The sequence below is a fragment of the Paralichthys olivaceus genome, chromosome 17 (assembly GCF_024713975.1).
Source record: "Paralichthys olivaceus isolate ysfri-2021 chromosome 17, ASM2471397v2, whole genome shotgun sequence".
In the NCBI taxonomy this organism is placed as follows: Eukaryota; Metazoa; Chordata; class Actinopteri; order Pleuronectiformes; family Paralichthyidae; genus Paralichthys; species Paralichthys olivaceus.
This window is the reverse complement of record NC_091109.1, coordinates 20602170-20616010: the sequence shown is the minus strand read 5'-3', so window position 1 is coordinate 20616010 and position 13841 is coordinate 20602170. Positions and strand designations below refer to the sequence as shown.

The 13841-nt window shown below is 40.4% G+C and overlaps 1 protein-coding gene across 1 annotated transcript; it reads right to left on the bottom strand.

Annotated features, from left to right (window-relative positions):
- Positions 1 to 21: 21 nt before the first annotated feature.
- On the bottom strand, positions 22 to 11804 carry tfr1b (transferrin receptor 1b). The gene is made up of 19 exons (XM_020103225.2): positions 11707 to 11804; positions 8873 to 8919; positions 8480 to 8705; positions 7273 to 7477; positions 6642 to 6779; positions 6207 to 6291; positions 5724 to 5846; positions 5526 to 5621; positions 5271 to 5410; positions 4996 to 5165; positions 4779 to 4898; positions 4360 to 4445; positions 4222 to 4285; positions 4064 to 4131; positions 3910 to 3977; positions 3432 to 3522; positions 3032 to 3259; positions 2758 to 2907; positions 22 to 2569 (listed from the first exon to the last, which is right to left on the bottom strand). The coding sequence occupies exons 2-19, from the start codon at positions 8903 to 8905 to the stop codon at positions 2357 to 2359; spliced, it is 2304 nt and encodes a 767-aa protein (XP_019958784.2). The 5' UTR covers positions 8906 to 8919; positions 11707 to 11804; the 3' UTR covers positions 22 to 2356.
- Positions 11805 to 13841: the final 2037 nt, after the last annotated feature.

The following is a 13841-nucleotide window of genomic DNA, read 5'->3' as shown; positions in this document are numbered from 1 at the left end:
AACTGAGACACACACACTGCATGATGCTAAGCCAGAGGATTTATTTCTATTCTCTGCAGAACGTGGAAATCACAGAAACACAATTTCAAAAAATAACCCAAGTACAGAAATCATACTGATAAGCTTCAGATACAGTTTAACGTTTAGCAACAAAGTAAAATCCAGTCTCCGGCTGCTCAACTTCAAAATTCTTCCTGATTCTTCTCACAGATGATGCAAAGGAAAACAGTGACAAGCTGAATGGAACTGACGTGAGAAAACAGCCTGGTCAAATAATCTGAATAATGAAGCATGGGAATGTTGTTGGGTAAGTGTGATTAAATAATGCAGATTTTAAATGTGGTTCATATGAGGGATCTATCCACTTCTTCTAACATGTTTACTACCAAGGATTCAGGTTCTTAAAGCTCTAGCACGTTTTATTTTGAAGCAAACACGTAACATTTAACTTTATTGAATATCAGTTATGGAATTTGTTCTATTTAATTTTATTCAACGGAAAACACCGATTGTCTAACTTTTATAGAAGGACAATGTAAAATAAAATAAGCCATATTCTGTGTGTATCAGTGGAAACAGAACAAGTTGGTCGAACCGTAAATTTGAAGGAAGGTTTTGTAACGTGGTTCAGGTCTGTTGAGCTTCACCTCAGCAGAGAAACACAGTAACATGCTGGTTATGTGGAAGTTTGGAATTAAAACACATGCAGAGACGGTTATGGTTTATCTGTGGTCATTTTAAAGTCACAAACACAAAGCGAGAGAACGAGACTGACAGAGCAGGTTTGTTGCCAACTATACTGCGCTATAGTACTATGTTATATTATACGCTATAATACTGAGCTGCTTGATTGCAAAACATAACAGAAGTCTGAAGCCCCATTCATGGTGAATTTCTTTCTTTCACAGGGAGGTGGGGCAATGCTTCCTCCTTTAATTTGAATTCTTTCTGGAGCGACATGAAATGGGATTTTTGTCTGAAAGATGAGCAAATTAAAAATGTAGAAAAAAAAATCATCAGCCATCAGTGGAGCAAAACACTGGTGTTCTTCACTTAAATTTATACCCAAGCATCTTTTCCTCACACTTCAGCTTTTCAGTACCCCCATGTGGTGGCTTTTGGCTTTGTCCTGACTGGAATACATGTATGACCGAACATATTCTTTCATTTAAATCAGCAGTAAATAATTCCAGCTCCCTCCATAAATTGAATCCTGTCAGAATGGTGGCACACCAGGTTCTGTTGTGTTAAGATAACAGTATGCTTCAGAAATTAAAGCACAAGCAAAAACAAAAAGAAATCAGAAGCACGTGCACTCTGGAGTTCAGGAGGACTGCATCTTCCCACGCACGTACACACACACACACAAAATCCCCAAATAAAAACAAATAAATATGTAAAAAATTAAACTCTGGGAAACACTGTCCCCGACAAGTTGTTCCACCCTTTAAAGTGAAATATGAGAGACACTGCTCCCGATAAATACACATGTACTGTAAAACACACACACTGGTAGATAAAAACTACCATCACTGCTTATCATTATGGAAGACCCTGCTTCCGATAATGGGAATAAATTATGGAAGGCACTGCTCCCGATAACTTCACGATATCATTAAGTGCTCCAAAGTCGACTGTGCAACATAAACAGCTTCCTCGCAAATTAACCAATCAGCTCAGTTGTTATCTCAGTTAAACGAGGCTTAAGAGAAAAGCATAATTTGTTGACGCGCTTGTGGCATATAAATAAAAATGTCCTTATATCGAGATAGTTTCTTCTCTTGAGCGGGTCATCAAGTTGGTTTGATGACCCGCTCAGGATGTAATTTTATAAAACCACTATATTAATGGCGCGCAACTTTACTCGGGGCTCCATTTTGTCAGCAACAGTTGAGGAGTCGTTGGTGTAGCAGATGCTGCCGTAGAATCCGACAGTATAACCGTCATAATTATGGAAGGCCCTGCTTCCGATAACGTCGTATAAAAAGACAAATGATAACTTTATAGTGGGCACTGCCACTGATAAAAAAACTTAAGTATAAATAAGGTTTCTCAGTGTTTTCAACTCACAGCAAAATGCTCGTACAAGTGCAATGGGGTGGGGGGGGGACGGGTGAGGAGGTTTATCAGAAGCATTTGATACTTTAGTTTTTTTTTTTTTTTTTTTTTTTGATACTTTTAAAAACTTTTGTCTCCTCCTGGAACTTCATGGGACCGAGAATCTGTTCCCCATAAAACACTCATTAAATATAGGTATGTGTTTAAAGTTACCTCTGATACTGGAGCTCCTCCCTCTGCTCTACCTGAATGTTAATTTCAACCACACACCCACGCTTGCATCTCTGCACCCTCCTTTTCAGATCTCCTCTTCGATGTCCCAGATGTCTGTGACCATGGCGTAAGCACACCCCTGCAGGTTCCATGTGGCGAGGGCCAGCTGGATGCGGAGCTGCTCCATGTCCGAGGTCTCGGCGATGGACGCCAGCGTGTGGGGGCCGCGGCCGAACAGGAGGTGACGGAAGGGAGTCTCAGTGGGCGACACGTACGGAGAGAGGAGGTTATGCTCAACCTAGAATTACAAAAAAATGAAAAGTTTTGAATACATGTGTGAGATGCTGAGAAAAATAACGACAGGATCGTGTCCCCAGACGCTGAGAAGTTTCGTGTAGTGTTGGTTTCAACATTTGCTTTTAAGAATAATGTTTGATTAGCACAACTTGTAAACATGCAATTGGAAACACAGCTGAGACGTCTGACCCTCATGATCCTGTCGTTGATGGTCCGACAGGTCTTCTGGTTTTCTACGTCACTGTTGTCGATGGCTCTGCCGATGCTGGCTGCCGCCCTTTTAAAGGCGCCTCGTGCGATGCTCAGCCAGTTGGCGCTCACGCCCTTCAGCTGACCGGACTACAATGGAAAAATGAAAATCAACAACGCACATGTTGATGAGGCAGACCATCCAGCAGCCGTACGCAACCAAGACACAGAATAAACTCATCGCAGAGAAACACGAGCTTCATCCTACACCAACCTGTACGAGCTGGTTGATGCGCTTGTAGACCGGCATCGAAGCGTTATCGAGCACGCTGGCGTATTGGCTCACGTCCAGATTGAGCAGGTGGTCGTGGACCAGCCGCAAGGCCATGAGGCCGGCGAACTGGGCCGCCACCGCCGTCATCTCACTGGTGTGGTGGTTGGTTTGGTAGTTGAGGTGATCCATGTTGTCCAGGTTGGTGCCGTAGTAAGAGTAGGACTCAGTCTTTGGACACAAACATAGACAGACACACACATAATGAAACAGAAACTAGGAACACAGTCACTCTGCTCTTCTAACTCCATATGTGCATTTTTACATTAATCGTCTTTTTCTCTACGTGTAGAAAATGTAACTATAAGTATATGTGCACAGTTTTATTAACTTTGAGACTCACATTGGGAGAGACGAAGTGGAAAGACACAGCAGGAATTCCAGAGAAAGCCACGAAGGTATAGGCGGGGTCGTCTATCGACATCGGCTTTAGTCTGTTCACATGATAATCGGAAGTTATCGTCCATCCAATGACATTCTCTAAATCTCTGATTTACTTTTCTTTTCAACGTGGCTCTAATACTCAGCTCCTTATTTAAATGAAGATCTAGCAGTTTTACACTTTATTTAATTCAGGAAAAAGTACGTGTATCTACTTGTTTGTTAAAATCTGAGAAAACACGAGTTCTCAAAGTGAAGCTAAAGTTATTTATAGAAAAACAATGAAGAGCTTTGTTCAGTACTAACCCTTTTATATGTACAATTAATAATATTGTTTATAGAATTAAACCATCAAAACTACTTTCACAGAGAGGACATGGAAGCATTAACATCAAGTAACTTCAAACGAAAGAAATTGTAAAAACTGGTTTCCTATTTACGTATTTTTCTCCCAGTCGCTCTGTCCCATCATGTCGTACAAGCTTTCAGAGCTGATTGGACTCTTCACCTGTACAAACGAGGCAGATTACAGTGAGTATAAACTCCACCTCTTTTAATGAGGGAGCTGAATGACCCTGCTGTGACGGACGTTACCCTTTTCATCGTGTTCTCGATGAGGCTGTGGAGCAGCGGACTAGCTGAGGCCATGAAGCTGCCTCGACCTTGTGGAAGGAAAAAAATACGCTGTTCACTAGCATCCTTACTATTTGAATACTGAGAAGTCATCACTTAACAGGCTGTGGTGAACATACCCATAACTATTCCATCCAGGCTGATGTAGGTGAAAACGCTTTTGTCAAGAGAGGACATGTAACCCTAAAAACAAACAAAGATGTGTTAAAAAAATTTGAAAAAGTAGATATTTTCAATAAAAGACTTGTAGTTCTTACCTCTAACCACTCAGTGGCACCAACATTTCCATACTCTCCAGCGCTCCAACTTGCAAATACGAGACTTCTCCTTGGCCTGAATTTTTCTAGAGGATGAATTATAAGGTTAATGTCATGCAGAGTGACAATCATCCTGCCATTTCACCAAAATCTCATCAATTTCATCTTCTTTCTAAGTCTTCGTATCTTTTACGTGCATGGCTCCTCTTTTTCATCCTGAGGTGTGTATATACTTTTTGATTTTTCAATTTTTGCACCGGCCACATGTTAGAAACATCATCAACGTTTTTACTCGCGGGCTGTCAGGACAAACTCAGTGAACAGACGAAAGATGTTTTGAGGTATACTGTGTTTTGAGGGCACCGACGACACTCCCTCTGTGTTTATCACATTACTATGGAGAGAGTTATATTCGGTACCTGTCTTCACCATCTTGCTCACAGCCTTGGCCAGCTCCATCAGTACAGACGTGCCCACAGCGGCTCTGGCGTAACCTTTGCCCCAGGCGTCTCTCTGAGCTCCCAGGACCACGTAGCGATCTGTCGACACACAGACGACAAAACAACACACGCATTGAAGAAGAAATCTAATTCTGCGGCAGATGATCGGAGTTAAACGTGTTTCGTTCTCCTCTACCAGGATCAATGAATCCTTTGATGACTCCAAACACGTTGCGCATCTTAGTGTTGACCAACACGTTGTTCACTTCTACAGTGACGTTCTCAGTGCCTCCCAGTCTGTAAGACACAGAGTTGAAGCCGCCTTTAAAACCGCTGCTCGCATTCGACTCAGGGCCGCCGATATTCCTGGAGAGGAGGACAAAGACAGGCGAGTGAGGGACCGGTGAAATGTGCACTGAACACTGATCCAGGGTTTCAGAAAATGAGTACTAGGCGTCTGTGTGTCCTTACCGCAGAAGCGCAGTGGCCGTGTTGGCGGTGATGGTCTGGGCTGGGATCTTGGGGAGGCCAGACGACTGAGTCGGGGGGAACTGCGTGTGGTTGAAGGAGGGGAATCCGGGCGTGTACGGGTCACCTGAACCCAGATGGACCTGAAGGGGACATGAAAACATAAATCAAGACACAACACCACTGTGTGCCGAGCAGTTTGATAATTTGACTTTACTGATGTGTAAAATTTAATTTAATGTTTGTGTACACACTTACATGTCCATATAGATCAGTGTCCCCTTGATAATTGTAATCTTGAGTGTCGGGGTAGATCAGAACAGCGGAGGCTCCTTTTCTTGCAGCATTATCCACCTGATGAAACATCATCAAAACAGAAAGAGCTCAACTTTCTCAGAAACCTGGAAATCAGTGTAACTGATATGAGACACACCAGAACCTGAAACAATCACGCACCTGCTCTGCAAACGTGATCTTTCCCCTGCGGAGCAGCAGCACGCTGTCTTTCAGCTCAATGCTCTTATTCTGCAGAACATCCAGGTCTTCCAGACGACCGTAGTTTCCGTAAACCAGTTTACCCTTTGTACACACAAGTCAAACAGATCATTACATTCTGCCTCCAATTTTATTTATATTCAATTTTACAATTCTAGTTTCAATAATTAATATATTATGTGTAAAGCACAAAGGCTAGAAAGACAGAAAAGGAGCGTGAAAACATTTACATTAAAAAAATATTTTAAACAAAATGTTAAAGTTGAAAAGACAAAAATACAGGAAATTATTATTTATTATATTTAATCCAGGATGCTATGTAAAGAATTAGGAGAGGCTTTAAATCAGATGACACAAGAATGTTGTTTGAACACAAATGAAATAAACAACTTTTATGAAGGGACATAAACCTTCTTTAACTCTAAACCTGTCTTATTGACCCACCTGAACTTTCCCAGTCGCGCTATAGGCCAGATATCCCAAAGGTTTGAACACATCTGACCCAAAAAGGACACGGTTTGGGCGATTGCTGTCGATAAGAAGAAAAGAGCTTGTTACTATATCATTCTCCATGTGGACAGGACACACCAGTGAAGGGCACATCTTATCAAGGGTGAGAGCCAAGGGAGAGGAATTGAGATTGGTCCTTAGGCTGGGTATTAAAATCTACTATTAATAATGATATAATAAGTCTGCCAGCCGTCTGATCTTGAATTACAGCGCCCCCAAAAGGCCAAGAATGGAGCTGTCTAGGCTCCGCTTCAAACTCTGGACTTGAATTTTGTTACCACACTGAGGCAAAACTGAGTCCTTCTATAGAAATGTTCTTTAATAAAATAATCAGAATCCACTGATTTGTCAGATTCGTGTTGTACCAACCTGTCTGGTGTCTGCAGCTGGACGTAGTGGATGTCCGTCCAGGGGTCCATTTCAAGCTGCTTGAATTCATCAAAGATGCGTATTGCCAGATTTGCATCCTCCACACTTCCTGCCGAACGTCTAGGCAGATCAAAGTCCCTGCAAAAGATCATAATCACTTTCACAAATGGCTCGTGCAAAGTTTAATCTCTTCTGAGAAAAGGTGGACAGATGACTGCTGAGTTCTCGGTAGACATAACGTAGTTTGTTTTGTAAGTGTTTCCAGTGACTGATACAAAATGTTTCAAAATGACACAGGACGAGGTTTTGGAATGAAAGTGAAGAGCCCGAGCTGATTTCAAGGTTTAGGGAAACAATGGCGCTATTCAAACTGTCATGAACAGTTTTTTGTCAGAGGAGGACAAAAGACGTCCGAGTTGCAGACAGTCTAGTGACAAAGACACCTTTAAAAAAAAGTTTTTTAACGGCCAAGCCTCAGAAGAACAGAAGTCTTTGCTTTCTTTAACTCGAGATAATTTCCTTTTTTGTAAATTTTTGGGATTGTTGGCTGTGTGCATGGTGAGGTTTCCTTGTTTCTGGCTTCGCCTTCAGAATGACAAGTGGTTTGAGAGCAGACAGATTCATTCTCTACCTCAGAGACTTGTCGAAGGCCTGACTGGTGAGTTTCTGCGTCAGAAGTTGGGTGATGTCCGTCCACTGCAGTGGCAAATCTGGAGCTGGTACAAAATGGTGCTGTGTCGTTGGTACTGGACTCCCTGTGTTCACCGGCTCCGTGTTCACCGGCTCCGTGTTCACCGGCTCCACTTTACGGTGGCTGATGTATCCCAACAGATAACCTGGAAAAGGAACAGCAACAGTGAGACCGAAAGTGATTTCAATGGAGCCCGATCAATGCATCAGCTGATTTGAACTCATAACAGATAAAACGATGACATCATAACCACAACCATCATCGGTTGGCTGATGCTGTTATAAATAAAAGAATAAATAAAAATGCTATATGTGAGATGAAGCAGACGCAGGAAACTTCTGGTCAACATCAAAAAGTCATTCACAGTAAGAAAAGCAAGTAATAAATAAAAGCAAGAAACAAAAGCAATAATAAAAACCAATAGGATCAGATTACAAAAAGAAAAAGATAACATTCCATCAGAATAGAAATACAAATAAAAAGACTAGAAACCATAAAACACTGAAAAAGTCGAACTCTGCACAACTACTTAAATGATTCCATGAATCCATTTACTTCCTTTATAAATTATTTATCTTCCATTTTACTTGCTCTTCACCATGTTTATCTTTTATATCTTGTCTTCATGCCTTTTTCATGTTTTAAGTACAGCACCTGTTTCCTTGTTGTTCGAAAGTGTTTTACAGATAAAGTGGAGTCTTGCCGAACGTAGAGGGAGAAGTGGTTTCATAGATGCATGTAAAAAGTCTGACACTTTGGGCAACACATGCAGCAACATCCCCTTTCTTAAGAAGGTGAAGATTCTCTGGTCTGGCTTGAATATAAAGGAGCAACATAAATAAATAAATACTCATTGACAGTGTTTTAAAATAGCTTCTGCATCTATTGAAAAAACAAATCACACTCTGCATCACTCACTTCTGAAATAATCAGTTCGACAAATTATAACAACTAATATATTGTTTCAGTCAGTTGTGGTTATGCAGTTTATTTAATTTCTTTTGGACTGTTGGTTGAACAAAAAGATAAAGATGGTTTATTGGGTTTGAAGAGATTGTGATGTGCATAAAAATAACTGACAAATTAATAAAACATTTATGAATACAGAGAATTTTTGGTTGAAGCCTTAAAATAGCCGGTGACCTACCAATTACAAATATCAGCGGGATTCCTAGGGCCAGGAAGTAAATATGACGCTGGCTTTGACGCGGTGGTGCCGGCCTAAAGCTCGGAGAGCCGCCCGCCTGGCCCTCGACCTCCATGGCAACCTCCATGTTATCATCTGCGTCGTCGTCAGACAGTTTCACCTCGACATGTCTTTCTCCGTCTTCCACCGGCTGCAGGGTGAACCGGCTGTAGCGCTTGCTTTTAAACTGAGGAGAGAAAAACAAAGATGAGGGAAGATAAGATGGAAAAAAAAAAAAAAACACAGAACTGTGGCCTTGATAGAGAAGCTGCAGGAGAGGACGAGAGGACAAGGCCATTTTGTGTAAATGTAAGATTTCAGTAAAAATGTTAAATGTGGCCGGCAAACACTCACCAGGTTGTTAAAGGTTGACCTCACTCGATCCATCACTGCTGCTGTTTCTGTTCTCAAAGACAAAGTGGAAGAACGAGTCTGAGAGGCTGTATGAGTGGTAAATGAGGAACGCACATGTGGAGAGAAATTCATTGCAAAAGGAAACAGAAAAGGGTGAGTGAGCAGGGGAGGAGGAGGAGGGCAGACGTGTTATAGGTGGTTCTGGACTGGAACAGAGCAACTTTCTGTCAGCTCTCCAGGGCGGAGAATGTTTTCTCTACAAACACTTTCCTGTTTCCTGAAGCAGAAACATAAACTGGGGCACAGATTATTTTATATACAACATACTGTGCCTTAGTTAGTTTGTGTGTTTTTCATATAAATGTTGCTCTCAATATGAATTGGTATTTAGTTCTCTGTGTAATAAGGAAAAACTCATTTACAGTAAACAATAGTTCACTGTCTGTCTGTGATAACTGACCAAGTTGATATCACAACAAACAGCAGCGTCTCTGTGTCTCAGTGTGACAGAGGTAACTAGATGTATATCTGAGCCATGTGAGGACATTAGCCCTCAGAATTACACACGGTGTTAAATTGGACCGATCGCAGCTCAGGTCCAGAATGCATCAGTCTCCATCACGTTGCTTCTGCTTTAAGACACAAGGGTCCAGGGATGCTGGAGGTGAGTCAGAGTTGGGGGACGCACATGAAATGACTCACATTTTCACATAGAACATTTTCTACCAGTTGAAGAATATTTTACACTACCTTCTACTACTACTTTTCTAACCAACTTCTACCACCACTACAATCTGATGATCGATTTGTTTATATTACAGTGACAGCCCCTTGTCTGTAGAGGAGCCGCCTCAGAACCCCGACTTCCTTTTCCCCCAGCGTCACATTACAACCCTTATATTATTTATGGATGTTTAAACCTACATTTCACTGTCTGATTCTTATATATATTTGTGAAGCACTAAGTAACTTTGCTTTGAGAAGTGATGTATAAATAAAGATATTATTATTATATTTCCCTTGTTAAGCCAACAAAAAGTGAGCAATAGAAACTTATGACTTTAATCAAAACGGTTGAAAAACTGAATTGAATAAATCATTTGAGTCTGGTTAATAGTTGATACTTTGGTGTATCACTAACATGAACTAAATAATTGTGATAACTTACAAATGCAGACGCTGAGAATAATTTATTATTTTTTAGTTAACTTCACTCTCATCATTATTCTGGACAATTTATGAGCCAAACCATGAGCTGAAATCTATTAGAGACATTTAATGAGTCAACTTCTCACGCGACATCCAAAAACCGGTTTGACCACTTCACACACACTCTGAGATCACGAGACAGCTCTTCCCTGAAAAACCCCGACCTTTCCACTTCACAATAATACTTTGTTTTACTTATAAACATGTCAGCTGCAGACTTGTCTGCGGCGTCACAGCTGAAGGAGGACGTGTCCGTTCCATATGATGCCCACCATTGCTCGTCTACTTCTTCCTACTGTGGGCGGAGACTGACGATCAGTGCACCGAGCCCACCAGTTCAACACACCACATCTTTAGAATTCAGACTGAGCAGGAAACAGAAATGTTTTCCTCCTTCCTTGAAAGATAACAAATCTGCAGACTGTGTTGACATGACATCTTTTGATGTGTTTAGTGAGGTGTTCTTATTCAAGTGCTCAGTCTACATTCAAGAACACACAAGTACTGTACATCTGTTTTAGACCCCTGTTTTCAGCTGCTCTACAACCAACCCCACTCAGATTTATCCCCTCAATCTTTAATATGATTACTATGACAGAAATGTTCCATTAGAGCATCAGACCGACCACTCCAGAGCTGTTCTGTCCTCAGAGCTGCAGAGCACAGTATAGATTTCCTCCTGATGACTAACGTGCAGTATTCTCAGTCTTGCCATGACTCTTGTTATTTTTTTGTCGAGCTGCAGACAAAGAACACTTCCCTATAGTATGAATAGCCTGGTATTTATTCATTATAACCTGGAAGATAGATCGTCAATGGCACCTACGCCAATGAAGAATTTCTGAGGACATATTCCTTAAGTATCGCATAATATGATAAATGACCTCTAATCAACTAAATGATAGTTACTGTATATTTATCTCAATACATATCTTGAGCTTCAGGGATCGTAATAAAGGTTTACATTAAAAAAGTAATATTGGCAGATATATCATTGTACATTACATTTTTCTCTCAATTATCAGTATCAACCTTCAAATCTGCTCGTTGAGCTTCATCAACCCTTTTAGTCATTGTGTCATTAGTCGTTATTATCTGGATTAATTAGCAAGACCCAGGTTCCATCTAGATCGTGTGGGTCTATGTCATTTCATGAATCACTCATTCATTAAGATGATCGTCTCTGACAGCTTCACCATCCTCCACCCTGAAACTCGAGAGTTCACTGTTAAAAACATTCGTGCATATATTCCCATGAAAAAGAACGAACATATTGAATCAGTAATTAAAAATAATGGACAGATAGAGAGAAACCCAGATAGATATCTTTGACCTCTGACATCAGTCTTTATTTTTTTTGAAGTATAATTCAGAGTAATTATATTTCTTCACATTGGCTCGTTGTGAATCAGGAGACGTGGAATAAACTGATATTTGATTCTTAAAACAAGACTTTGAGGCTAAATAACTAAAATGTGGATTTATGGATTTACACACGCGAGCGAAACAAGTTGACGCGTCATTCGCTGCTTCGCGTTTTTCATTTGGACTCTGAGAGGAAAACAAACTCAGTGAGATTTAAACTAAAGTTCTGTAAGTGTGTAAATGTGTAAATGAATAAATACCTTCAGCTGCAGCTTTGTCAGACCGCACCTCCGCTCCCTTATAAGATTATTTCGCTTCCGCTTCCTGTGTCGTCACACATTACGCACTCAAAGTAAACACCCACTGCATGGGCGCATTCACTAATTTGGGGGCCCGAACCAAATCCCCCCCCCCCCCCCCCCCCCCGTTATTTATCGGTCGTGCGACGTAAGAATTTATTTCATATACATGTACATACAGTATAGATTCAAGTTCTGCGATATTATCTTTAATGATTGCATTTACAACCTAACTAGTAACTTCCTTTATTCAAATATCACTTATTCAAGCATATTATCCTTATAGTTTTTTATTTATTTTATTTCTCAGTAGCTACACTTTGTTTTATTGTATTTAAAACCATATTGAATGCATACACCCATTTATCAATGTATAGTCTCAGTGTTGTTGCCATGTTCTAAAACGTGAATGATGTACAAGGGGGGGGGGTTCATGAGTTTCTGATTTTACTACTTTCTTTTTACTTTGAAAGCACTTTGTACTCACGCTATATGTAAATACTGCCATATAAATGGATTATATTCATATTATTGTACTTTCCAGTTTTCATTACTTTAAACATCTACTTCACTAAATTAAAAAGTTCTCTCCTCACTACATTGATTTGACAGCTGAAAAAAATGAATTGTTCAACAAATCAAATCTGCTCATTGAGTAATCCTTAAAGTCTTCTAACAATACATCTAACAAGAATATCCAACCATATTTTAAGGCAAGTAAAGTAATCAACCCATTTGAGTTTTGATGTAATTGAAACAATATTCTCAGGGATCATTCTAGCAACATACATTAGTTTCACAAAATATTCAGTCCCCCTTTTTACAAGCTTTGTATTATTGTAGTTTTAATTAAACTGATAAAACTACCAATCAATCTACAACTAATTATAAGTAATTATTCACATTTTTTGTCGTTGTGGTCGTGAGTGTCCGTGTGTGCTGTTTTCATCGAGAGGTGTTTGAAACATGACCAGATTTCACCCGTGGCAGATTGAACAGTTTGGTTAGTTTATTAAGTCACAATGCAGACTCTGCACATCAGCACAAAAACCTGAGCCATGAAGTGTGAGGACCTGTCTTTGATGGACAAGTCATTTATCACAGTAAGAGCATAAAACCATTTCTAAAGCTCACACTGCTTCCTGGAGAACAGAGAACATCAATAAATGTGAAATGGAAGACGGGCAGCGAGGGCCTGGGTCAGGGGGGTTATTTGCAGCATCATTAGCGAGTGCGGCATGCGGGAAAATACATCTAAAATAGATTCTGATGTAAATTCCTGTGGCTGCAGACAGACATGATGTGATTACTGCTCCTGGTTCAAAATATATGCTTAAATTCTTGTATTGGCTTCTTAAGCTGCTGCAACAATTAAAAGTTTTTTTCTTCCAAGCCAAGAAAATGGTCCAGACTAAATATTATTAATAGAGCAAATCATACTTGCAATGACTAACATGCGATTAAAGTCCTTCTCACCACTGCAGTAATTTACACACAGTCCTAATAGAATGGATTTCACTTGACTTTAATCCCGTTTTACAGATTCCATCAGGCAACAAATGTGAGCGAGAGGAACGGAGGTGCTAGAAATAGAGTTTGCACTACTGAGACTTCTCACTATGTTCATCTGCGCCTGTGTGTGGCGTCTGTTTCAACATGAACAGTGGGTGGCAAAATTTAATTGGGACTTAGCACATCATGTCATAGCAACACTGTCCCAGATGGTGTCACTTTCGTGCTTTGTGTTAAATTTACTTCCCATCTCTGGAGAGAATGAGTCCTCCGGCTCTGGACAGGAAAACAATTTGAGTGTAGCAGCACAGATGGTTTTATAGTATATGTGAGAAATAGCCCGTCACAGTGGAAAGAAAGAGACGGTGAGAGCTTGGATAAAATCTCCATCTATGTGTAAATTTGTTTGAAATTCTGGTCAGGTCTTCATCTAAGTGACGTTCATGTGCCAACACATTCTATTTTTAAATCTTAAGCTCTCATTGAATACATCATTAAAATATTCAGTGTAGGTTTGAAAAAGTGTGTGAACTCCTCAGCTGATGAAATGAAGTAAAGCAACACTGTGTGACTGTCGTTTGAGG

Bases quoted from the DNA above. Each gene is read 5' to 3' on its own strand.
- tfr1b (XM_020103225.2), bottom strand. From the start codon at position 8,905: ATGGATCGAGTGAGGTCAACCTTTAACAACCTG. The intron at 5,166-5,270 runs GTAAGGACACAC...CCTCCTCTCCAG, and splicing joins ACGGCCACTGCGCTTCTGCG to GAATATCGGCGGCCCTGAGT. The intron at 3,523-3,909 runs GTAAATAGGAAA...TCATGTGAACAG, and splicing joins AGCGACTGGGAGAAAAATAC to ACTAAAGCCGATGTCGATAG.